The sequence below is a fragment of the Xyrauchen texanus genome, chromosome 26 (assembly GCF_025860055.1).
Source record: "Xyrauchen texanus isolate HMW12.3.18 chromosome 26, RBS_HiC_50CHRs, whole genome shotgun sequence".
Classification (NCBI taxonomy): Eukaryota; Metazoa; Chordata; class Actinopteri; order Cypriniformes; family Catostomidae; genus Xyrauchen; species Xyrauchen texanus.
This window is the reverse complement of record NC_068301.1, coordinates 35,517,843-35,544,369: the sequence shown is the minus strand read 5'-3', so window position 1 is coordinate 35,544,369 and position 26,527 is coordinate 35,517,843. Positions and strand designations below refer to the sequence as shown.

Below are 26,527 nucleotides of genomic sequence, written 5' to 3'. Positions count from 1 at the left end.
AAAGTATGTTCCATAAACGTTCTGTCAACTGTTAATAAACCAACACCCTGCAACAAAAAAAAATGACGTATCCCAAAACCATGTGACTAGCATCACGTTATGTACATTTACTCCAATGGACAATTTGAACACATAATGGCAAGTGTCCTTTCATTATTTTCTATATTTGAACTACAATAGCATATTTTCAAGGAGATATTAATTGACAATCAACTGTTGGGTACATTGTTATTGTTTGTAATATTTTTATGATTTTAACTAAAATATATATACAAATTTGATGTTACCCTGATTGAGAAAATTACATGTGGTTGGCCAGGCAAGGCCTACCATTGAAATTGAATTAAAATGAGGGAATTGTCCACTAAGTTACTATACAACTCTTTGGTGACCCTACGGTGTTTACTGATGATAATGAATTATTTTCCATCTGTTTACATATCTTGACTTTGTTGTCATTAAGCTATTTTGCCACAACTTTGGAGATATGCTTGGTGTCATTGTCCATTTGGAAGACCCCTTTGCGACCAAGCTTTAACTTCCTGGCTGATGTCTTGAGATGTTGCTTCAATATATCCACATAATTTTCTTTCCTCATGATGCCATCTAATTTGTGAAATGCACCAGTCCCACCGTTTGAACATAGTTTCAAGCCTATTGACTGTGGTGTACAGCTGTGCGTTACCTATAAAGCCCCTATAAAGTACGTTTTGCTTACTGCCCCTGCTGAAAACAGGAGATACTTAAAGATGTAATTTCTTCAATGGCAATATTCCTTATAATTATCCAGGGAAATGATAGATTGCATTAATTTAACATGTTTTTTTTTTGTTTTTTAATAATCACACTGAATAAACAGGTTAAATCAATATCCCTATTAATTATTTAAAACAAATTGTATTATTCACAACCGTTAGTCTAACGGAGCAGAACCATTCAAACTGAATCAACGGTTAGAAGCTCAATGCTGATTTTCAGGATTGAAATGAACATTTGCACATATTAAGGGTTTGAAAGGATTTATATAAAAAAAAAAAAAGACAAAAACAACAGAAAAAGCAAGGCACGGGGTATGAAGCATTGCAACACTTTCAACATCACAACAGTGAAATTGAAGGTCTTAAAGTCATCAAAAACAAAACTGATCAAATGGGCGGGATGGAAGAGACAAGAAATACAGGAGAGTAAAGGGAGTTCTGGATCTCATGTACAGTGATTTTTACAGTATAAGTGATCATACAGCTCTCAGCTGAACTTGGCTTTAGAGAAATCCATCTCAGGATGCTGAGCCATGAACCTGCAATCACATCAAACACATGCAACAATAATCATCATCAGTCAGACATTCACATTAACACTATGAACTTAAACTTGTAGGACTGAACAGATTTAATGTAGACTGAGCCAAATATAATTTAAATGAGGGTATGTGGTCCCAAAATAACATCAATTTAAAATTAGAAACTCGAATTTGTGACATTTAAGATAAAAATGTATACACACACAGGTGACTCAAGATGCTTTTAAATTATTTTTTTATTTTTTTACATGGCATATAAACAAACAAAACGAGCTAAAATGATCATAGACGTTTGTCAGCTAATGTTTATATAGAAAAACAAATGGTTTACTTAATGGTTTCAAATGCATTTTGTTTGAACAGCCCCTTAGGTGGAGGTCTTTGGCAGTTCCATCTTGCTCTCTTATCAGCATTTCTCAGATTAAGCAATGGGCTTTTAAAAAAAAAAAATCAGGAAAAGTTCCTCACGTTCTGTTCCATTCTGTTGTGTGCTGTCTGTTTAAACAGCCCCTGCCTGGGCTAGAATAAGCCGCTTCACCATCAAGTTCAGCTGAATACCAGTATTATCTGGGAATATTACTACCGTACATACAACTGTAATGAATGAAAAACACTGTGGTATCGCTGTTTTTGTGAAGCTTGAGTCTGGAGTAGTACCGTGGCACCAGTGCAACACCATGATAACATAGGACTGTCTACTAAAGTACTAAAGAGCGCCCTCTTGTGGACTAAGGAAACAATGTCAATTAAAAAATCTGCTGACTTTAAAATTTGAATTTCTAATGACCTAAAAAAGTAAAAGCACATGTCCTCAATAAGCCACACAATTTGTGGTATCATGTCCATGCACAAAATGCACAATAAAAACATCACTGGCTTTGCCTTTATACATATTACACCACTGATGTAATTTTTTGATCATGGATGTGTCAACAGGACATGAGTGTCAGTCCAGGAACTCTCACAGACAGGAAGAGACTGATCAAATTACTTTATGACTGCTTTTAAAAAGCCTGACCTGACCCTGGCAACATCAGGGTTCCAACACTTTTCAAGGCACAATTTTTCAGGACATTTTATGTACCCAACATTAGGTACATCAAATGCATTATACAATAAATGAAAATATCAAAGTACATTTGGTGACACAAAAGAAGAAGAGAAAAGTGTGTGTGTGCATATATATATACACACACATATATCACAAATAAATAGTAATGATAATATTAATAGTTTAAAAAATAAATAAGAGAAGGGTGGGGTGCTTTGCTGCAGGAAGCACTTGTGCACTTTACAAAATAGATGGCATCATGAGGAAGGAACATCCAGACATCAGCCAGGAAGTTAAAGCTTGGTCACAAATGGGTCTTCCCAATGGACAATGATCCCAAGCATACCACCAAATTTATGGCAAAATGGCTGAAGTCAACAAAGTCAAGGTATTAGAGTGGCCATAACAAAGCCCTGACCTCAATTTTTTCAGTGGGAAGAATTGAAAAAGCGTGTGCGAGCAAGGAGGCCTACAAACCTCAGTTACACCAGCTCAGTCTGGAGGAACGGGCCAAAATTCCAGCAACTTATTTTGAGAAGCTTGCGGAAGGCTTCCCAAAACGTTTCACCCAAGTTAAACAATTTAAAGGCAATTCAACCAAATACTAACAAAGTGTATGTAAACTTCTGACTCACTGGGAATGTGATGAAAGAAATGAAAGCTGAAATAGATCATTCTCTCTACTATTCTTAATATAAAGTAGTAATTCTAACTGACCTAAGACAGGGAATGTTTTCTATGATTAAATGTCAGGAATTGTGAAAATTGTGAGTTTAAATGTACTTGGCCAACATGTAGGTAAACTTCTGACTTCAACTGTAAATGTTTCAATTCTTAAAGCTAACATACAGTCGTGGCAAGTATTGGCAGTGACATAAAATTTGAGTTTTGCAAAGTTTGCTGATTCAGTATTTGTAGATTATTTTTTCACATGTTTCTATGGTATACTGAAAAACAATGATAAGTGTTTCATGAGTTTTAAAGGCTTTTATTGATCAAAAACATTCAATTTATGCAAAGAGTCAATATTTACAGTGTTGACCCTTGTTCTTCATAACCTCTGCAATTCGCTCTGGCATGCTGAATATCAGCTTCTGGGCCAAATCCTGACTGATGGCGATCCATTCTTGACTTATTAGTGCTCGGAATTGATCACAATTTGTGGGCTTCTGCTTGTCTACTCGACTTTTTAGGACTGACCACAGGTTCTCTATGGGATTAAGATCCGGGGAGTTACCTGGCCACGGATCCAAAATGTAAATGTAACAATCCCCAAGCCACTTCATTACCACTCTTGCCTTGTAACATGGTGCTCCATCATGCTGGAAAATGCACGGATCATCACCAAATTGCTCCTGGATCTTTGGGAGAAGTTGCTCTTGCAGGACGTTTTGATACAATTATTCATGGCAGTGTTTTTGGGCAGAATTGTGAGAGAGCCCACGCTGTTGGATGAAAAGCAACCCCACACATGGATGGTCTCAGGATGCTTCACTGTTGGCATGACACATGGTAGCATTCACCTTTTGTTCTCCTCACTACACAATTTCCCAGATGTCTCAAACAGTCGGAAGGGGGATTCACCAGAGAAAATATCTTTGTTATTTGTTCAGAGAAAATCACCAGTCTTCTACTGTCCAATTCTTGTACTTCCTGCAGAATTTTAGTTTGTCCTTGATGTTTTTCTTGGAGAGAAGTGGCTTCTTTGCAGCCCTTCTTGACACCAGGCCATTGTCCAAAAGTCTTCGCCTCACACCGACCTGCTGCCAGTATTGAGCAAGCTCTGCACTGGTGGTGACACGATTCCGTAGCCGCCGACTCAGGAGGAGATAGTTTTGGTGCTTGCTGGACATTCTGGGATGTCCTGAAGCCTTGTTCACTGCAGATGAACCTCTCTCCTTGAAGTTCTTGATGATTCGGTAAATGGTTCTTTCAGGTGAATTATTCATTTGCAGCAATTTCCTTGCGTGTGAGGCCATTTTGAAGCAAATCGATGATGGCTGCACGTCTTTCTTTAGAGGTAACCATTGTGAACAAGAACACAATGATTGGAAGCACTTCTTCCCTCCTTTTATAGCAAACAGTCTTCTCCTATAATACAATCAGAATGATAGAGTGATTTCACCTAACTAGTACTCGTTCACACTTTCCCAGGTGCTGCTGATATGATTAGTGAAATTATGTTAGCTGGTCATTTTGTGCCAGGGCCAAAAAAACAGTGAAATTTGGGTTTTTGTGATAAAAGTAAATTTTTTTGGCCAATAAAGACTTCTGCAATTATTTAAAATGCATCTGATCACCCTGCTCAATAATCTAGAAACAATGTGAATAAACACTACAACAACTAAAGCAGAAAATGTATGTCACTGCCAATACTTTTGGCCACGGGTGTATTAGCAAGTTTGTGTTCACAAGAAAAAACCTTTTCTCACCACTTTCCTTAACACTGAGAGGTCCCATGGGAACAATGGGACCTGCATAGACAGAACTAAAGAGAACAGTCCTGTATATCCCAATAAATATCTACTAAGCTACAATCAGTGCCACTGATTGCCTGTGCTTAAGATCAAGATATGGATAAAAGGTTATCGAATATACCTCCACACACGCTCCTACAGAACCATCAAAACAAGAAGTGAGTATATGGCTACAACAGCATCGTGAATAATAGCAGTTCCTTCTTGACTGAGCTCACAGTCACTACATGCAAAGCACTTGGATTTTACCCTGTGGGTATGATAATTAAGGCTGAGAGGAGAGGGAAATGCAAGGCAAGATAGGTCGTATCTGCTTATTGAACGCAATAAAAAAAATAAAAAAAACATACATTTCTATGGAGTTATGCAGTCTTCTCCTACCATGTGTAAAATTATGACACAGAATCATTTGCACATGTACACATGCCCACACTCTCCTCCACCCTTGTTTTATACTCAACACTGTATTGTATTATCCAGCACCATGCTGAAGTCTATGATTATAATGTTTAGTTAAGGCATAAATTTAATTATTCTGAGATGAGAGGAGTGAAGAAATCTGAGGGGCTCAAATACTTTGAGCAACGTCCCTTTCCTCAAAGATTAGGCATATGCTTGTCAGGTGTCAGTCTGTGTCTCTGGGAATTTTATTCTTCACATAGTCCATTGCCTCGGATGTGATCCGGAACTCACGAATCTGGCAGGGAAGAGCAGGCCGTGCCGACCACCTTGCTGGCACCGGAGTGTTTTTCTGACATCGATGAAGTCTGTTTCCATTGTGGCCAAGCGGGACTCGATCTCTAGCTTAAATTCAAATCTCCATGCTATCTCCATAGTAGTGTAGATTTGCAATGATGACACAGGGTTTGTCTCCCGGCTTCCTCTGTGCAAGGCTGTGGTGTGAGCAATTGATTTTCACATCCCTACCCATTTGCAGCATCTCTCTCAGCAGTTTGGGTACTGCTGTGGGTGAATTTGTTCCTGGTTGTTTAGGGACATCCACAATACGAATATTCCCTCTCCTCATCTGTCCTTCCATATCTTCACATTTTTCCTTCAAATCTTACACTTGGTTTTTAAATTTAGTTACTGTGGCCTGAAGAGTAACCACTTCGTATGACCATGCTGAGAGCCCCCCCTCAACGTCCTTAATATTCTCTTTTATTTGCTCGATTTCGGAGCGTGTAGCAGTAGCATTGCTCGCAAATTTGGTCCCTCACTGCCTGTAGCTAACTAATTATTGTGTCAAAATGTTTAGCTAGTGCACTCTTCAGCTCTTGCTTTATTACAGATTATATATATATATCTGACCTCAGAGAGGAGAGGATGTCTGCTTTTATCACTTCAAAATCTATGTTTCTATCTTCAAGCTGCACTGTGGAAGTAGCAGTTTGGCTGGGGTTGCCTGTGGCACACTGTCTCGAGGCTTCAGGTCTTGCACCAGAATGGCCAGAGTACTTGTATTTGTGGAGATTCACTGCCATCCACGACGGTGATACTAGTCTGGTGTTTATTTTCTGTTTATTTGCAGCGAGCATAGTGAATACCGTAAGGTTTCGGACTTAGAATGCTGTTGTAAAGTTAAATTATTACAGGTTCTGAAGGAGCTCTGTTGCGCGCTTCAGAGCGCTCTGGCCTCTGTCGTCGTCGCTCACTCACTCACTCACACACTCTCTCTCACACACACACACACACACACACACACACACACACACACACACACACACACACAATGATGCAGTGTTTTTAGTGTAGGAGTGGCCAGCTTTACTCATTCATTTTTAAGCATGCAGGCACACTGAGATTCTACATTTATTCAATTACATTTTGTGGTTTTATAATGACACTAGGACATATCGTGATTTTAATTTGATTCAAAGTGAAATTTTGGAAAATGTAACTTTAAAGGCTGAAATACACCAGGGACTACATTTGAAAATGTAAGCGCTAGGGTTGCTCCGATACCAACATTTTGGCTTTGGTACGATACCAGCCCTGGTACCTTGATATCGATACTAACTTGATACTTAGGCAATAAAGTAAAAAAACTCAGATTTTTTAGGAAATTACACAGAAAAATATAGCTGCAAGCAGCAATGCGGATTCCTCCTCAAAATGGCAAATCATTTAAAATTGATCAGTAGATGGTTGGGGATAAACCCTCCCAATTAAGGAATTCAAAAAAACATGTCTTCGTCTGATTCCTAAACAAAACATTTTCAATGTACAGGAAAATCCATACCGGACCTTATGGATCCTTGAGGCTTTTTTGTTCCCAATGAGAAATGCGGCATGTACACCAAGTTTCAGAAGAATTGGACAAATGGGGTGGATATTATATCATTTTGAAAAATAAATTTTTGGGCGTGGCCTGTAGCGCCACCTATGGGCAAATGTTGGTCATTCTTGGTTTGTGGGTTCCTGTTGGCCTGTAGTATAAATGTACAAAATTAGAAAATATTTGACCAGAAAATGGGAATTTTGGAGTGGCCTGTAGCACCCCTAGGGGCAAATGTGGGCCTTTCTTGGTTTGTTGGTTCCTGTCGGCCTGTAGAATCAATACACCAAATTAGAAAATGTTTGACCAGAAAATGGGATTTTTGGAATTACCTGTAGCGCCCCTAGGGGTGAATGTTGTCCATTCTTGGTTTGTGGGTTCCTGTCTGCCTGTAGTATCAATGTACCAAATTAAAAAAAATTTGACCAGAAAACGGGAATTTTGGCGTGGCCTTTAGGCCTCCTAGTGGCTGAATGTCGGCCATTCTTGGTTTGTGGGTTCCTGTTGGCCTGTAGTACCATTGTACCAAATTAGAACATTTTAGACCAGAAAATGGGAATTTCGACATGGCCTGTAGCGCCCCTAGGGGCTGAATGTCGGCCATTCTTTGCGCAGTACTTCAGAGTGATGTCATCTTGAAGCATGTTAGGTTTGAAAAACCATCAGTCAAAATTACATTTGATTTATTGACAGGTATATATTGTTAAAATTTGGACATTTACATAAACACGCCCTTTCAGACATTTTGTATCACATTCATTTTTCCTAAGTAATGTTTTCAAGGATGTCCATTCTACAAATGTGTACCAAATTTCAAGTCAATTGGAGCTACGGTTCAGGAGAAGAAGAGTATTTTTAGGTTTTCGCAAATTTTCAACGTACGGGAAAATCCATCATGGTGAAAGTTATGGGTCCTTAAGGCTTTTTTGTTCCCCATGAGGAATGAGGCATGTACACCAAGTTTCAGAAGATTTAGACAAATGGCGTGGAAATTGTATCACTTTGAATGAAAAATCACTTTGAAAATCTCTACTTTCACTTTCACTTCTCTCTTAAGATTTTTTTTCTGTTTTTTTTGTGTGATTTACATAAGCATATCACAAGCAATTTTATTTGAAAGACTATCTAGGCACATAATAACACTGTATAGCTGTGACTGTTTATAACTATTTCAAAATGTAGCCTACAAGCTCACACTTTAAATGGTCAGTGCTTTGATTTTTAAATCATTAAAATAGCAACAGATCCAGTGAAAAAAATGGAGTGATTGTGTTTACATGCCATTCAAAAACGTGGCATTTTACAAGGTAAGAGAGAAATAAAAAAACTTAAAATAATACCATTTGTACTTCTCAATTACTTGGGAATGTCTATGTTCAGGACGAAGGCTAAATTGTTACTGTCTCTTTAAGAGGCTTTTATCGCATGATACGATACTTAAGGCACAGTTCAGTTTAATCTTTTGAGAACTGAGAAGTATCATTATTTTCGTTTTGTGCCATGCTTGTTGCATTTGTATTCATTGTGAGATGATAAAATACAGACTGCGTGAATGGTTGATTTTGTTCACTTGAATTTTGTGACGTGTTTCAGAAAAATAATCGCGAAGACAGAGACTGAGCACCCTGTTTATTTATTTTACAAAAGCACAAGGTTTTGTTGTTATTGTAAGTGTACACAAATAAAAGTAAACATTTCATAGTTCGTAATGATGTCTTGCATGTTTCTGTATGGGCAAAAATGACGCAGTATTTTGTTTAAGTTGTTTCCGCTGTTTCGAGAGAAAAATATAGCAGGACGACATCCGGAATAATGCCAGAATAAAATATAATTATTCCAGATTTCTTTCTCAACTGTTTGTTCACTTGAGACATAACAGACTCCTCAATATATCATGTATTTTGACACTCTGTTGTATGAAATTGTCCGTTCAGACGCAAGCAGCAGCGAAAGACATCGGAGTGCGTGAGTTAGACGCGACGCGGCTCGCTGTGTCACACAAACAGCTCGCAAACATGTATTTGAGTTGTTTTGACATTTGTTGAGTTGAATAGTGTAAAATCGCTTGAATGTTCAAACAGGCAAACATTGTATACAACCGACAAACCTTCATGATGATGCGAGCAAAAATGATCTCGCCTCGCGGTTTGCGTGTTGTCAGAGACAATTAAACAACATCATTCTCGGAAGTTTTGATACGTTAGGATTGATCAGCCCATCCCTACTTTCTTTAGACATATGTTTCATGTTTGTGTAAGTTTTTGTGACGTGTTTCAGAAAGATATTCGCTTAGACAAAGAGCACACGGTTTATTTTCTTTATTTTACAACAAATAAAAGTACAACTTTCATAGTTTGTGACGATGTATTAAATGTATCTGTATGTGCAAAAATAACGCAGTATTTTGTTTAAGCTGTTAACGCTGTTTCGAGAGAAAAATCTTAACAGGACACCACAGCGGCATCCGTGTTGTTCACAATAATTCATAATTAAATATATTGATACCCAATTTCTTTATCAACTGTTTGTTCACTTGATACATAACAGACACCCCAATATATCATGTATTTTGGTGTATGAAATTGTCCGTTCAAACGCATGAAGCTGTGAAAGCGAACTCTCATCGGCGTGCGAGCGTTAGTCGCGACGCGGCTCGCTTCGCTGTGTCACACAAACTGCTCGAAAACATTTATTTGAGTTGTTTTGCCTTTGTTGAGTTGAATAGTGTAAAATCGCTTGAATGTTCAAGCAGGCAACCATTGTACACAACCAACAAACCTTCGTGAAGATGCGAGCAAAAATGATCTCGCCTCGAGGATTGCGTGTTGTCAGAGACAATTAAACAACATCATACTCGGAAGTTTTGAGACGCTAACGCTGTCTCGATAGAGAAAAATCTAACAGGACATCACAGCGGCATCACTAGACCCCTTCAATAATTCATAATTCAATATATTGATACCCGATTTCTTTATCAACTGTTTGTTCACTTGAGATATAGCAGACACCCCAATATATCATGTATTTTGGTGTATGAAATTGTCCGTTGAAACGCAAGAAGGGAAAGCGAACTCTCATCGGCGTGCGAACGTTAGGACGCGACGCTGCTCGCTCGCTGTGTCACACAAACTGCTCGAAAACATTTATTTGAGTTGTTTTGCCTTTGTTGAGTTGAATAGTGTAAAATCGCTTGAATGTTCAAACTGGAAAGCATTAAGACACACAATTGATTTAACATACCTCCATGCAGACGCAAAATGTCTTCTGTAGTCTAAGTCTGGAGCTCCACCCACTAGGAGACCGAAATGCTTCATTAGAGAGATTGCTACAGAAGAGCTGCATGTGGTAGACAGAGTTACTCCAGTAGAGGGAGCCTCTTTGCTCAGCCAATGTAAGTGAATGGGATTTTACATGTGGACCATATTTGTCCAGTAGAGGGAGCACTATTGCTCAGCCATTGTAAATCAATGGGATTTTAAAATTTTTGATCATCTTTTGTGTGTACATTTACATAAACACGTCCATTTCAGCCATTTTGTATTGTATTCATTTTTGCTAAGTAACGTTTGGAAAGACATACATACTACACACGTGTGCCAAATTCCAAGTCAATTGGAGCTGAGGTTCAGGAGAAGAAGAGTTTTGTAGGTTTTCCAAAATTTTCACTGTACAGGAAAATCCATAATGGCAGAAGTATGGGTCCTTGAGGCTTTTTGTTCCCCATGAGAAATGAGGCATGTTTACAAAGTTTCAGAAGATTTGGACAAATGGGGTGGAAATTATATCACTTTGAATTTTTGTTTTTGGGCGTGGCCTGTAGCGCCACCTATGGGCGAATGTTGACCATTCTTGGTTTGGGGGTACCCGTTGGCATGGAGTATCAATGTGCCAATTTAGAAAATTTTTGACCAGTGACTTTTTGAGCTATTGGGGCTCAAGGAGAAGAATAATAATAATAATAATAATAATAATAATAATAAATATAGCTGCAAGCAGCAATGCGGATTCCTCCTCAAAATGGCAAATCATTTCAAATTGATCAGTAGAGGGTTGGGGTTAAACCCTCTCAATGGATGAATCCAAAAAACATGTATTTCTGTCTGAATCCTAAACGAAACATTTTCAGTCTACAGGAAAATCCATCATACCTTATGGATCCTTGAGGCGTTTTTGTTCCCAATGAGAAATGAGGCATGTACACCAAGATTCAAAAGAATTGGTTAAATGGCGTGGAAATGGTATCACTTTGAAAATATTTTTTGGGGCGTGGCCTGTAGCGCCTCCTATGGGCAAATGTGGGTCATTCTTGGTTTGTGGGTTCCTGTTGGCCTGTAGTATCAATGTACATAATTAGAAAATATTTGACCAGAAAATGGGACTTTTGGGAATTACCTGTAGCGCTCCTAGGGGTGAATGTTGGCCATTCTTGGTTTGAGGGTTCCTGTTGACCTGTAGTATCAATGTACCAAATTAGAACATTTTTGACCATAAAATGGGAATTTCGGAGTGGCCTCTAGTGCTCCCTAGGGGCTGAATGTTGGCCATTCTTTGTTTGTGGGTTCCTGTTGGCCAGTAGTATCAATGTACCATATTAGAAAATTTTTGACCAGAAAACGAAATTTTGGGAGTGGCCTGTAGCTCCCTAATGGCTTAATGTGGGCCATACTTGGTTTGTGGGTTCCTGTTGGCCTGTAGTATCAATGTACCAAATTATAACTTTTTGACCAGAAAATGGGAATTTCGGCTTGGCCTCTAGCGCCACCTAGTGGTGAATGTCGGTCATTCTTGGTTTGTGGATTCCTTTTGGCCTGTACTATTAATGTACCAAATTAGAACATTTTTGACCAGAAAATGGGAATTTCGGCATGGCCTGTAGTGCTCCCTAGGGGCTGAATGTTGGCCATTCTTGGTTTGAGGGTTCCTGTTGACCTGCAGTATCAATGTACCAAATTAGAACGCTTTTGACCAGAAAACGAAATTTTGGAGTAGCCTGTAGCTCCCTAAGGGCTTAATGTGGGCCACACTTGGTATGTGGGTTCCTGTTGGCCTGTAGTATCAAAGTACCAAATTAGAAAATTTTTGACCAGAAAATGGGAATTTTGGCTTGTCCTGTAGTGCCCCTAGTGGCTGAATGTCGGTCATTCTTGGTTTGTGGATTCCTGTTGGCCTGTACTATTCTTGTACCGAATTAGAACATTTTTGACCAGAAAATGGGAATTTTGGCTTGTCCTGTAGTGCCCCCTAGTGGCGTATGTCGGTCATTCTTGGTTTGTGGATTCCTGTTGGCCTGTACTATTAATTTACCAAATTAGAACATTTTTGACCAGAAAATGGGAATTTTGGCATGGCCATTCTTTGCACAGTACTTCAGAGTGATGTCATCTTTAAGCATGTTAGGTTTGAAAAACCATCAGTCAAAATTACATTTGATTTATTGACACGTATATATTGTTAAAATTTGGACATTTACATAAACACGCCCCTTTCAGCCATTTTGTATCGTATTCATTTTTCCTAAGTAACGCTTTCAAGGATGTCCATTCTACACATGTGTACCAAATTTCAAGTCAATTGGAGCTACGGTTCAGGAGAAGAAGAGTTTTGTAGGTTTTCGCAAATTTTCAACGTACGGGAAAATCCATCATGGCGGAAGTTATGGGTTCTTGAGGCTTTTTGTTCCCCATGAGGAATGAGGCATGTACACCAAATTTCAGAAGATTTGGACAAATGGCGTGGAAATTGTATCACTTTGAATTTTGTTTTTTGGGCGTGGCCTGTAGCGCCACCTATGGGCGAATGTGGGCCATTCTTGGTTTGGGGGTACCCGTTGGCATGGAGTATCAATGTGCCAATTTAGAAAATTTTTGACCAGTGACTTTTTGAGCTATTGGGGCTCAAGGAGAAGAAGAATAATAATAATAATAAATATAGCTGCAAGCAGCAATGCGGATTCCTCCTCAAAATGGCAAATCATTTAAAATTGATCAGTAGATGGTTGGGGATAAACCCTCCCAATTAAGGAATTCAAAAAACATGTCTTCGTCTGATTCCTAAACAAAACATTTTCAATGTACAGGAAAATCCATACCGGACCTTATGGATCCTTGAGGCTTTTTTGTTCCCAATGAGAAATGCGGCATGTACACCAAGTTTCAGAAGAATTGGACAAATGGGGTGGATATTATATCATTTTGAAAAAAATTTGGGGCGTGGCCTGTAGCGCCACCTATGGGCAAATGTTGGTCATTCTTGGTTTGTGGGTTCCTGTTGGCCTGTAGTATAAATGTACAAAATTAGAAAATATTTGACCAGAAAATGGGAATTTTGGAGTGGCCTGTAGCTCCTCTAGGGGCTTAATGTGGGCCTTTCTTGGTTTGTGGGTTCCTGTCGGCCTGTAGAATCAATACACCAAATTAGAAAATGTTTGACCAGAAAATGGGATTTTTTGGAATTACCTGTAGCCTTCTAATGGCTTAATGTTGGCCATTCGTGGTTTGTGGGTTCCTGTTGGCATGTAGTATCAGTGTACCAAATTAGAACATTTTTGACCAGAAAATGGGAATTTTGGCATGGCCTGTAGCGCCTCTAGGGGTGAATGTTGTCCATTCTTGGTTTGTGGGTTCCTGTCTGCCTGTAGTATCAATGTACCAAATTAAAAAAAATTTGACCAGAAAACGGAATTTTGGCGTGGCCTTTAGCTCCCTAGTGGCTTAATGTCGGCCATTCTTGGTTTGTGGGTTCCTGTTGGCCTGTAGTACCATTGTACCAAATTAGAACATTTTAGACCAGAAAATGGGAATTTCGACATGGCCTGTAGCGCTCCTAGGGGCTTAATGTCGGCCATTCTTTACGCAGTACTTCAGAGTGATGTCATCTTGAAGCATGTTAGGTTTGAAAACCATCAGTCAAAATTACATTTGATTTATTGACAGGTATATATTGTTAAAATTTGGACATTTACATAAACACGCTCCTTTCAGACATTTTGTATCACATTCATTTTTCCTAAGTAATGTTTTCAAGGATGTCCATTCTACAAATGTGTACCAAATTTCAAGTCAATTGGAGCTACGGTTCAGGAGAAGAAGAGTATTTTTAGGTTTTCGCAAATTTTCAACGTACGGGAAAATCCATCATGGTGAAAGTTATGGGTCCTTAAGGCTTTTTTGTTCCCCATGAGGAATGAGGCATGTACACCAAGTTTCAGAAGATTTAGACAAATGGCGTGGAAATTGTATCACTTTGAATGAAAAATCACTTTGAAAATCTCTACTTTCACTTTCACTTCTCTCTTAAGATTTTTTTCTGTTTTTTTGTGTGATTTACATAAGCATATCACAAGCAATTTTATTTGAAAGACTATCTAGGCACATAATAACACTGTATAGCTGTGACTGTTTATAACTATTTCAAAATGTAGCCTACAAGCTCACACTTTAAATGGTCAGTGCTTTGATTTTTAAATCATTAAAATAGCAACAGATCCAGTGAAAAAATGGAGTGATTGTGTTTACATGCCATTCAAAAACGTGGCATTTTACAAGGTAAGAGAGAAATAAAAAAACTTAAAATAATACCATTTGTACTTCTCAATTACTTGGGAATGTCTATGTTCAGGACTAAGGCTAAATTGTTACTGTCTCTTTAAGAGGCTTTTATCGCATGATACGATACTTAAGGCACAGTTCAGTTTAATCTTTTGAGAACTGAGAAGTATCATTATTTTCGTTTTGTGCCATGCTTGTTGCATTTGTATTCATTGTGAGATGATAAAATACAGACTGCGTGAATGGTTGATTTTGTTCACTTGAATTTTGTGACGTGTTTCAGAAAAATAATCGCGAAGACAGAGACTGAGCACCCTGTTTATTTATTTTACAAAAGCACAAGGTTTTGTTGTTATTGTAAGTGTACACAAATAAAAGTACACATTTCATAGTTCGTAATGATGTCTTGCATGTTTCTGTATGGGCAAAAATGACGCAGTATTTTGTTTAAGTTGTTTCCGCTGTTTCGAGAGAAAAATATAGCAGGACGTCATCTGGAATAATGCCAGAATAAAATATAATTATTCCAGATTTCTTTCTCAACTGTTTGTTCACTTGAGACATAACAGACTCCTCAATATATCATGTATTTTGACACTCTGTTGTATGAAATTGTCCGCTCAGACGCAAGCAGCAGCGAAAGACATCGGAGTGCGTGAGTTAGACGCCGACGCTGCTCGCTGTGTCACACAAACAGCTCGCAAACATGTATTTGAGTTGTTTTGACATTTGTTGAGTTGAATAGTGTAAAATCGCTTGAATGTTCAAACAGGCAAACATTGTATACAACCGACAAACCTTCATGATGATGCGAGCAAAAATGATCTCGCCTGCGGTTTGCGTGTTGTCAGAGACAATTAAACAACATCATTCTCGGAAGTTTTGATACGTTAGGATTGATCAGCCCATCCCTACTTTCTTTAGACATATGTTTCATGTTTGTGTAAGTTTTTGTGACGTGTTTCAGAAAGATATTCGCTTAGACAAAGAGCACACGGTTTATTTTCTTTATTTTACAACAAATAAAAGTACAACTTTCATAGTTTGTGACGATGTATTAAATGTATCTGTATGTGCAAAAATAACGCAGTATTTTGTTTAAGCTGTTAACGCTGTTTCGAGAGAAAAATCTTAACAGGACACCACAGCGGCATCCGTGTTGTTCACAATAATTCATAATTAAATATATTGATACCCAATTTCTTTATCAACTGTTTGTTCACTTGATACATAACAGACACCCCAATATATCATGTATTTTGGTGTATGAAATTGTCCGCTCAAACGCATGAAGCTGTGAAAGCTTAACTCTCATCGGCGCGGCGAAGCGCTAGTCGCGACGCTGCTCGCCGCTGTGTCACACAAACTGCTCGAAAACATTTATTTGAGTTGTTTTGCCTTTGTTGAGTTGAATAGTGTAAAATCGCTTGAATGTTCAAGCAGGCAACCATTGTACACAACCAACAAACCTTCGTGAAGATGCGAGCAAAATGATCTCGCCGAGGATTGCGTGTTGTCAGAGACAATTAAACAACATCATACTCGGAAGTTTTGATACGCTAACGCTGTCTCGATAGAGAAAAATCTAACAGGACATCACAGCGGCATCACTAGACCCCTTCAATAATTCATAATTCAATATATTGATACCCGATTTCTTTATCAACTGTTTGTTCACTTGAGATATAGCAGACACCCCAATATATCATGTATTTTGGTGTATGAAATTGTCCGTTGAAACGCAAGAAGGGAAAGCGTAACTCTCATCGGCGTGCGAACGCTAGACGCCGACGCTGCTCGCTCGCTGTGTCACACAAACTGCTCGAAAACATTTATTTGAGTTGTTTTGCCTTTGTTGAGTTGAATAGTGTAAAATCGCTTGAATGTTCAAACTGGAAAGCATTAAGACACACAATTGATTTGACATACCTCCATGCAGACGCAAAATGTCTTCTGTAGTCTAAGTCTGAGCTCCACCCACTAGGAGACCGAAATGCTTCATTAGAGAGATTGCTACAGAAGAGCTGCATGTGGTAGACAGAGTTACTCCAGTAGAGGGAGCCTCTTTGCTCAGCCAATGTAAGTGAATGGGATTTTACATGTGGACCATATTTGTCCAGTAGAGGGAGCACTTTTGCTCAGCCATTGTAAATCAATGGGATTTTAAAAATTTTTGATCATCTTTTGTGTGTACATTTACATAAACACGCCCATTTCAGCCATTTTGTATTGTATTCATTTTTGCTAAGTAACGCTTGGAAAGACATACATACTACACACGTGTGCCAAATTCCAAGTCAATTGGAGCTGAGGTTCAGGAGAAGAAGAGTTTTGTAGGTTTTCCAAAATTTTCACTGTACAGGAAAATCCATAATGGCAGAAGTATGGGTCCTTGAGGCTTTTTTGTTCCCCATGAGAAATGAGGCATGTTTACAAAGTTTCAGAAGATTTGGACAAATGGGGTGGAAATTATATCACTTTGAATTTTTGTTTTTGGGCGTGGCCTGTAGTGCCACCTATGGGCGAATGTTGACCATTCTTGGTTTGGGGGTACCCGTTGGCATGGAGTATCAATGTGCCAATTTAGAAAATTTTTGACCAGTGACTTTTTGAGCTATTGGGGCTCAAGGAGAAGAAGAATAATAATAATAATAATAATAAATAATAAATATAGCTGCAAGCAGCAATGCGGATTCCTCCTCAAAATGGCAAATCATTTAAAATTGATCAGTAGATGGTTGGGGATAAACCCTCCCAATTAAGGAATTCAAAAAACATGTCTTCGCCTGATTCCTAAACAAAACATTTTCAATGTACAGGAAAATCCATACCGACCTTATGGATCCTTGAGGCTTTTTTGTTCCCAATGAGAAATGCGGCATGTACACCAAGTTTCAGAAGAATTGGACAAATGGGGTGGATATTATATCATTTTGAAAAAAAATTTGGGGCGTGGCCTGTAGCGCCACCTATGGGCAAATGTTGGTCATTCTTGGTTTGTGGGTTCCTGTTGGCCTGTAGTATAAATGTACAAAATTAGAAAATATTTGACCAGAAAATGGGAATTTTGGAGTGGCTCTGTAGCGCCTCTAGGGGCTTAATGTGGGCCTTTCTTGGTTTGTGGGTTCCTGTCGGCCTGTAGAATCAATACACCAAATTAGAAAATGTTTGACCAGAAAATGGGATTTTTGGAATTACCTGTAGCGCCTCTAATGGCTTAATGTTGGCCATTCGTGGTTTGTGGGTTCCTGTTGGCATGTAGTATCAGTGTACCAAATTAGAACATTTTTGACCAGAAAATGGGAATTTTGGCATGGCCTGTAGCTCCCTAGGGGTGAATGTTGTCCATTCTTGGTTTGTGGGTTCCTGTCTGCCTGTAGTATCAATGTACCAAATTAAAAAAAATTTGACCAGAAAACGGAATTTTGGCGTGGCCTTTAGCGCTCCCTAGTGGCTAATGTCGGCCATTCTTGGTTTGTGGGTTCCTGTTGGCCTGTAGTACCATTGTACCAAATTAGAACATTTTAGACCAGAAAATGGGAATTTCGACATGGCCTGTAGCGCCTCTAGGGGCTTAATGTCGGCCATTCTTTGCGAGTACTTCAGAGTGATGTCATCTTGAAGCATGTTAGGTTTGAAAACCATCAGTCAAAATTACATTTGATTTATTGACAGGTATATATTGTTAAAATTTGGACATTTACATAAACACGCTCTTTCAGACATTTTGTATCACATTCATTTTTCCTAAGTAATGTTTTCAAGGATGTCCATTCTACAAATGTGTACCAAATTTCAAGTCAATTGGAGCTACGGTTCAGGAGAAGAAGAGTATTTTTAGGTTTTCGCAAATTTTCAACGTACGGGAAAATCCATCATGGTGAAAGTTATGGGTCCTTAAGGCTTTTTTGTTCCCCATGAGGAATGAGGCATGTACACCAAGTTTCAGAAGATTTAGACAAATGGCGTGGAAATTGTATCACTTTGAATGAAAAATCACTTTGAAAATCTCTACTTTCACTTTCACTTCTCTCTAAGATTTTTTTTCTGTTTTTTTGTGTGATTTACATAAGCATATCACAAGCAATTTTATTTGAAAGACTATCTAGGCACATAATAACACTGTATAGCTGTGACTGTTTATAACTATTTCAAAATGTAGCCTACAAGCTCACACTTTAAATGGTCAGTGCTTTGATTTTTAAATCATTAAAATAGCAACAGATCCAGTGAAAAAATGGAGTGATTGTGTTTACATGCCATTCAAAAACGTGGCATTTTACAAGGTAAGAGAGAAATAAAAAAACTTAAAATAATACCATTTGTACTTCTCAATTACTTGGGAATGTCTATGTTCAGGACCTAAGGCTAAATTGTTACTGTCTCTTTAAGAGGCTTTTATCGCATGATACGATACTTAAGGCACAGTTCAGTTTAATCTTTTGAGAACTGAGAAGTATCATTATTTTCGTTTTGTGCCATGCTTGTTGCATTTGTATTCATTGTGAGATGATAAAATACAGACTGCGTGAATGGTTGATTTTGTTCACTTGAATTTTGTGACGTGTTTCAGAAAAATAATCGCTAAGACAGAGACTGAGCACCCTGTTTATTTATTTTACAAAAGCACAAGGTTTTGTTGTTATTGTAAGTGTACACAAATAAAAGTACACATTTCATAGTTCGTAATGATGTCTTGCATGTTTCTGTATGGGCAAAAATGACGCAGTATTTTGTTTAAGTTGTTTCCGCTGTTTCGAGAGAAAAATATAGCAGGACGCCATCTGGAATAATGCCAGAATAAAATATAATTATTCCAGATTTCTTTCTCAACTGTTTGTTCACTTGAGACATAACAGACTCCTCAATATATCATGTATTTTGACACTCTGTTGTATGAAATTGTCCGCTCAGACGCTAAGCAGCAGCTGAAAGACATCGGAGTGCGTGAGTTAGACGCGACGCTGCTCGCTGTGTCACACAAACAGCTCGCAAACATGTATTTGAGTTGTTTTGACATTTGTTGAGTTGAATAGTGTAAAATCGCTTGAATGTTCAAACAGGCAAACATTGTATACAACCGACAAACCTTCATGATGATGCGAGCAAAAATGATCTCGCCATGGGTTTGCGTGTTGTCAGAGACAATTAAACAACATCATTCTCGGAAGTTTTGATACGCTAGGATTGATCAGCCCATCCCTACTTTCTTTAGACATATGTTTCATGTTTGTGTAAGTTTTTGTGACGTGTTTCAGAAAGATATTCGCTTAGACAAAGAGCACACGGTTTATTTTCTTTATTTTACAACAAATAAAAGTACAACTTTCATAGTTTGTGACGATGTATTAAATGTATCTGTATGTGCAAAAATAACGCAGTATTTTGTTTAAGCTGTTAACGCTGTTTCGAGAGAAAAATCTTAACAGGACACCACAGCGGCATCCGTGTTGTTCACAATAATTCATAATTAAATATATTGATACCCAATTTCTTTATCAACTGTTTGTTCACTTGATACATAACAGACACCCCAATATATCATGTATTTTGGTGTATGAAATTGTCCGCTCAAACGCATGAAGCTGTGAAAGCGTAACTCTCATCGGCGTGCGAAGCGCTAGTCGCGACGCTGCTCGCCGCTGTGTCACACAAACTGCTCGAAAACATTTATTTGAGTTGTTTTGCCTTTGTTGAGTTGAATAGTGTAAAATCGCTTGAATGTTCAAGCAGGCAACCATTGTACACAACCAACAAACCTTCGTGGAAGATGCGAGCAAAAATGATCTCGCCGAGGATTGGCGTGTTGTCAGAGACAATTAAACAACATCATACTCGGAAGTTTTGATACGCTAACGCTGTCTCGATAGAGAAAAATCTAACAGGACATCACAGCGGCATCACTAGACCCCTTCAATAATTCATAATTCAATATATTGATACCCGATTTCTTTATCAACTGTTTGTTCACTTGAGATATAGCAGACACCCCAATATATCATGTATTTTGGTGTATGAAATTGTCCGCTGAAACGCAAGAAGGGAAAGCTTAACTCTCATCGGCGTACGAACGCTAGACGCGACGCTGCTCGCTCGCTGTGTCACACAAACTGCTCGAAAACATTTATTTGAGTTGTTTTGCCTTTGTTGAGTTGAATAGTGTAAAATCGCTTGAATGTTCAAACTGGAAAGCATTAAGACACACAATTGATTTGACATACCTCCATGCAGACGCAAAATGTCTTCTGTAGTCTAAGTCTGGAGCTCCACCCACTAGGAGACCGAAATGCTTCATTAGAGAGATTGCTACAGAAGAGCTGCATGTGGTAGACAGAGTTACTCCAGTAGAGGGAGCCTCTTTGCTCAGCCAATGTAAGTGAATGGGATTTTACATGTGGACCATATTTGTCCAGTAGAGGGAGCACTTTTGCTCAGCCATTGTAAATCAATGGGATTTTAAAAATTTTTGATCATCTTTTGTGTGTACATTTACATAAACACGCCCATTTCAGCCATTTTGTATTGTATTCATTTTTGCTAAGTAACGCTTGGAAAGACATACATACTACACACGTGTGCCAAATTCCAAGTCAATTGGAGCTGAGGTTCAGGAGAAGAAGAGTTTTGTAGGTTTTCCAAAATTTTCACTGTACAGGAAAATCCATAATGGCAGAAGTATGGGTCCTTGAGGCTTTTTTGTTCCCCATGAGAAATGAGGCATGTTTACAAAGTTTCAGAAGATTTGGACAAATGGGGTGGAAATTATATCACTTTGAATTTTTGTTTTTGGGCGTGGCCTGTAGCGCCACCTATGGGCGAATGTTGACCATTCTTGGTTTGGGGGTACCCGTTGGCATGGAGTATCAATGTGCCAATTTAGAAAATTTTTGACCAGTGACTTTTTGAGCTATTGGGGCTCAAGGAGAAGAATAATAATAATAATAATAATAATAATAATAAATATAGCTGCAAAGCAGCAATGCGGATTCCTCCTCAAAATGGCAAATCATTTAAAATTGATCAGTAGATGGTTGGGGATAAACCCTCCCAATTAAGGAATTCAAAAACATGTCTTTGTCTGAATCCTAAACTAAACATTTTCAATGTACAGGAAAATCCATACCGACCTTATGGATCCTTGAGGCTTTTTTGTTCCCAATGAGAAATGAGGCATGTACACCAAGTTTCAGAAGAATTGGACAAATGGCGTGGAAATGGTATCACTTTGAAAATATTTTTTGGGGCGTGGCCTGTAGCACCACCTATGGTCAAATGTGGGCCATTCTTGGTTTGTGGGTTCCTGTTGGCCTGTAGTATCAATGTACAAAATTAGAAAATATTTGACCAGAAAATGGGAATTTTGGAGTGGCCTGTAGCGCTCCCTAGGGCTTAATGTGGGCCATTCTTGGTTTGTGGGTTCCTGTTGGCCTGTAGAATCAATGTACCAAATTAGAAAATGTTTGACCAGAAAATGGGACTTTTGGGAATTACCTGTAGCTCTCTAATGGCTAATGTTGGCCATTCTTGGTTTGTGGGTTCCTGTTGGCCTGTAGTACCATTGTACCAAATTAGAACATTTTAGACCAGAAAATGGGAATTTCGGCATGGCCTGTAGCCCCCTAGGGGTGAATGTTGGCCATTCTTGGTTTGTGGGTTCCTGTTGGCCTGTAGTATCAATGTACCAAATTAGAACATTTTTGACCAGAAAACGGGAATTTTGGCGTGGCCTTTAGCTCCCTAGTGGCTAATGTCGGCCATTCTTGGTTTGTGGGTTCCTGTTGGCCTGTAGTACCATTGTACCAAATTAGAACATTTTAGACCAGAAAATGGGAATTTCGGCATGGCCTGTAGCTCCCTAGGGGCTTAATGTTGGCCATTCTTTATGCAGTACTTCAGAGTGATGTCATCTTGAAGCATGTTAGGTTTGAAAACCATCAGTCAAAATTACATTTGATTTATTGACACGTATATATTGTTAAAATTTGGACATTTACATAAACACTCCTTTCAGCCATTTTGTATCGTGATTCATTTTTCCTAAGTAACGCTTTCAAAGACTGTCAATTCTACACATGTGTACCAAATTTCAAGTCAATTGAGCTACGGTTCAGGAGAAGAAGAGTTTTGTAGGTTTTCGCAAATTTTCAACGTACGGAAAATCCATCATGGCGGAAGTTATGGGTTCTTGAGGCTTTTTGTTCCCCATGAGGAATGAGGCATGTACACCAAATTTCAGAAGATTTGGACAAATGGCGTGGAAATTGTATCACTTTGAATTTTGTTTTTTGGGCGTGGCCTGTAGCGCCACCTATGGGCTGAATGTTGACCATTCTTGGTTTGGGGGTACCGCTGGCATGGAGTATCAATGTGCCAATTTAGAAAACTTTTGACCAGTGACTTTTTGAGCTATTGGGGCTCAAGGAGAAGAATAATAATAATAATAATAATAAATATAGCTGCAAGCAGCAATGCGGATTCCTCCTCAAAATGGCAAATCATTTCAAATTGATCAGTAGAGGGTTGGGGTTAAACCTCTCAATGGATGAATCCAAAAAACATGTATTTCTGTCTGAATCCTAAACGTAAACATTTTCAGTCTACAGGAAAATCCATCATACCTTATGGATCCTTGAGGCGTTTTTGTTCCCAATGAGAAATGAGGCATGTACACCAAGATTCAAAAGAATTGGTTAAATGGCATGGAAATGGTATCACTTTGAAAATATTTTTTGGGGCGTGGCCTGTAGCACCTCCTATGGGCAAATGTGGGTCATTCTTGGTTTGTGGGTTCCTGTTGGCCTGTAGTATCAATGTACATAATTAGAAAATATTTGACCAGAAAATGGGACTTTGGGAATTACCTGTAGCTCCCTAGGGGTGAATGTTGGCCATTCTTGGTTTGAGGGTTCCTGTTGACCTGTAGTATCAATGTACCAAATTAGAACATTTTTGACCATAAAATGGGAATTTCAAGTGGCCTCTAGTGCCCCTAGGGGCTTAATGTTGGCCATTCTTTGTTTGTGGGTTCCTGTTGGCCAGTAGTATCAATGTACCATATTAGAAAATTTTTGACCAGAAAACGAAATTTTGGGAGTGGCCTGTAGCTCCCTAATGGCTTAATGTGGGCCATACTTGGTTTGTGGGTTCCTGTTGGCCTGTAGTATCAATGTACCAAATTATAACTTTTTTGACCAGAAAATGGGAATTTCGGCTTGGCCTCTAGCTCACCTAGTGGTGAATGTCGGTCATTCTTGGTTTGTGGATTCCTTTTGGCCTGTACTATTAATGTACCAAATTAGAACATTTTTGACCAGAAAATGGGAATTTCGGCATGGCCTGTAGTGCTCCCTAGGGCTTAATGTTGGCCATTCTTGGTTTGAGGGTTCCTGTTGACCTGCAGTATCAATGTACCAAATTAGAACGTTTTTGACCAGAAAACGAAATTTTGGAGTAGCCTGTAGCTCCCTAAGGGCTTAATGTGGGCCACACTTGGTATGTGGGTTCCTGTTGGCCTGTAGTATCAAAGTACCAAATTAGAAAATTTTTGACCAGAAAATGGGAATTTTGGCTTGTCCTGTAGTGCTCCCTAGTGGCTTAATGTCGGTCATTCTTGGTTTGTGGATTCCTGTTGGCCTGTACTATTCTTGTACCGAATTAGAACATTTTTGACCAGAAAATGGGAATTTTGGCTTGTCCTGTAGTGCCCCCTAGTGGCGTATGTCGGTCATTCTTGGTTTGTGGATTCCTGTTGGCCTGTACTATTAATTTACCAAATTAGAACATTTTTGACCAGAAAATGGGAATTTTGGCATGGCCATTCTTTGCACAGTACTTCAGAGTGATGTCATCTTTAAGCATGTTAGGTTTGAAAACCATCAGTCAAAATTACATTTGATTTATTGACACGTATATATTGTTAAAATTTGGACATTTACATAAACACGCCCTTTCAGCCATTTTGTATCGTATTCATTTTTCCTAAGTAACGCTTTCAAGGATGTCCATTCTACACATGTGTACCAAATTTCAAGTCAATTGGAGCTACGGTTCAGGAGAAGAAGAGTTTTGTAGGTTTTCGCAAATTTTCAACGTACGGGAAAATCCATCATGGCGGAAGTTATGGGTTCTTGAGGCTTTTTGTTCCCCATGAGGAATGAGGCATGTACACCAAATTTCAGAAGATTTGGACAAATGGCGTGAAATTGTATCACTTTGAATTTTGTTTTTTGGGCGTGGCCTGTAGCGCCACCTATGGGCGAATGTGGGCCATTCTTGGTTTGGGGGTACCCGTTGGCATGGAGTATCAATGTGCCAATTTAGAAAATTTTTGACCAGTGACTTTTTGAGCTATTGGGGCTCAAGGAGAAGAATAATAATAATAATAATAATAATAAATATAGCTGCAAGCAGCAATGCGGATTCCTCCTCAAAATGGCAAATCATTTCAAATTGATCAGTAGAGGGTTGGGGTTAAACCCTCTCAATGGATGAATCCAAAAACATGTATTTCTGTCTGAATCCTAAACTAAACATTTTCAGTCTACAGGAAAATCCATCATACCTTATGGATCCTTGAGGCGTTTTTGTTCCCAATGAGAAATGAGGCATGTACACCAAGATTCAAAAGAATTGGTTAAATGGCGTGGAAATGGTATCACTTTGAAAATATTTTTTGGGGCGTGGCCTGTAGCGCCTCCTATGGGCAAATGTGGGTCATTCTTGGTTTGTGGGTTCCTGTTGGCCTGTAGTATCAATGTACATAATTAGAAAATATTTGACCAGAAAATGGGACTTTTGGGAATTACCTGTAGCTCCCTAGGGGTGAATGTTGGCCATTCTTGGTTTGAGGGTTCCTGTTGACCTGTAGTATCAATGTACCAAATTAGAACATTTTTGACCATAAAATGGGAATTTCAAGGTGGCTCTAGTGCTCCCCTAGGGGCTTAATGTTGGCCATTCTTTGTTTGTGGGTTCCTGTTGGCCAGTAGTATCAATGTACCATATTAGAAAATTTTTGACCAGAAAACGAAATTTTGGGAGTGGCCTGTAGCTCTCTAATGGCTAATGTGGGCCATACTTGGTTTGTGGGTTCCTGTTGGCCTGTAGTATCAATGTACCAAATTATAACTTTTTGACCAGAAAATGGGAATTTCGGCTTGGCCTCTAGCGCCACCTAGTGGTGAATGTCGGTCATTCTTGGTTTGTGGATTCCTTTTGGCCTGTACTATTAATGTACCAAATTAGAACATTTTTGACCAGAAAATGGGAATTTCGGCATGGCCTGTAGTGCTCCCTAGGGCTTAATGTTGGCCATTCTTGGTTTGAGGGTTCCTGTTGACCTGCAGTATCAATGTACCAAATTAGAACGCTTTTGACCAGAAAACGAAATTTTGGAGTAGCCTGTAGCTCCCTAAGGGCTTAATGTGGGCCACACTTGGTATGTGGGTTCCTGTTGGCCTGTAGTATCAAAGTACCAAATTAGAAAATTTTTGACCAGAAAATGGGAATTTTGGCTTGTCCTGTAGTGCCCCTAGTGGCTTAATGTCGGTCATTCTTGGTTTGTGGATTCCTGTTGGCCTGTACTATTCTTGTACCGAATTAGAACATTTTTGACCAGAAAATGGGAATTTTGGCTTGTCCTGTAGTGCCCCCTAGTGGCGTATGTCGGTCATTCTTGGTTTGTGGATTCCTGTTGGCCTGTACTATTAATTTACCAAATTAGAACATTTTTGACCAGAAAATGGGAATTTTGGCATGGCCATTCTTTGCACAGTACTTCAGAGTGATGTCATCTTTAAGCATGTTAGGTTTGAAAACCATCAGTCAAAATTACATTTGATTTATTGACACGTATATATTGTTAAAATTTGGACA

General features: G+C 38.9%; 1 protein-coding gene across 1 annotated transcript in view; it reads right to left on the bottom strand.

Annotated features, from left to right (window-relative positions):
* Positions 1 to 960: 960 nt before the first annotated feature.
* LOC127619965 (nuclear migration protein nudC-like) overlaps positions 961 to 26,527 on the bottom strand; it is a 48,404-nt gene continuing 22,837 nt past the window's right edge. Inside the window, exon 9 of the mRNA XM_052093009.1 lies at positions 961 to 1,297. Coding sequence (XP_051948969.1) covers positions 1,246 to 1,297 — 52 coding nt within the window. The 3' untranslated portion in view covers positions 961 to 1,245. The remainder of the gene's footprint in view (positions 1,298 to 26,527) is intronic.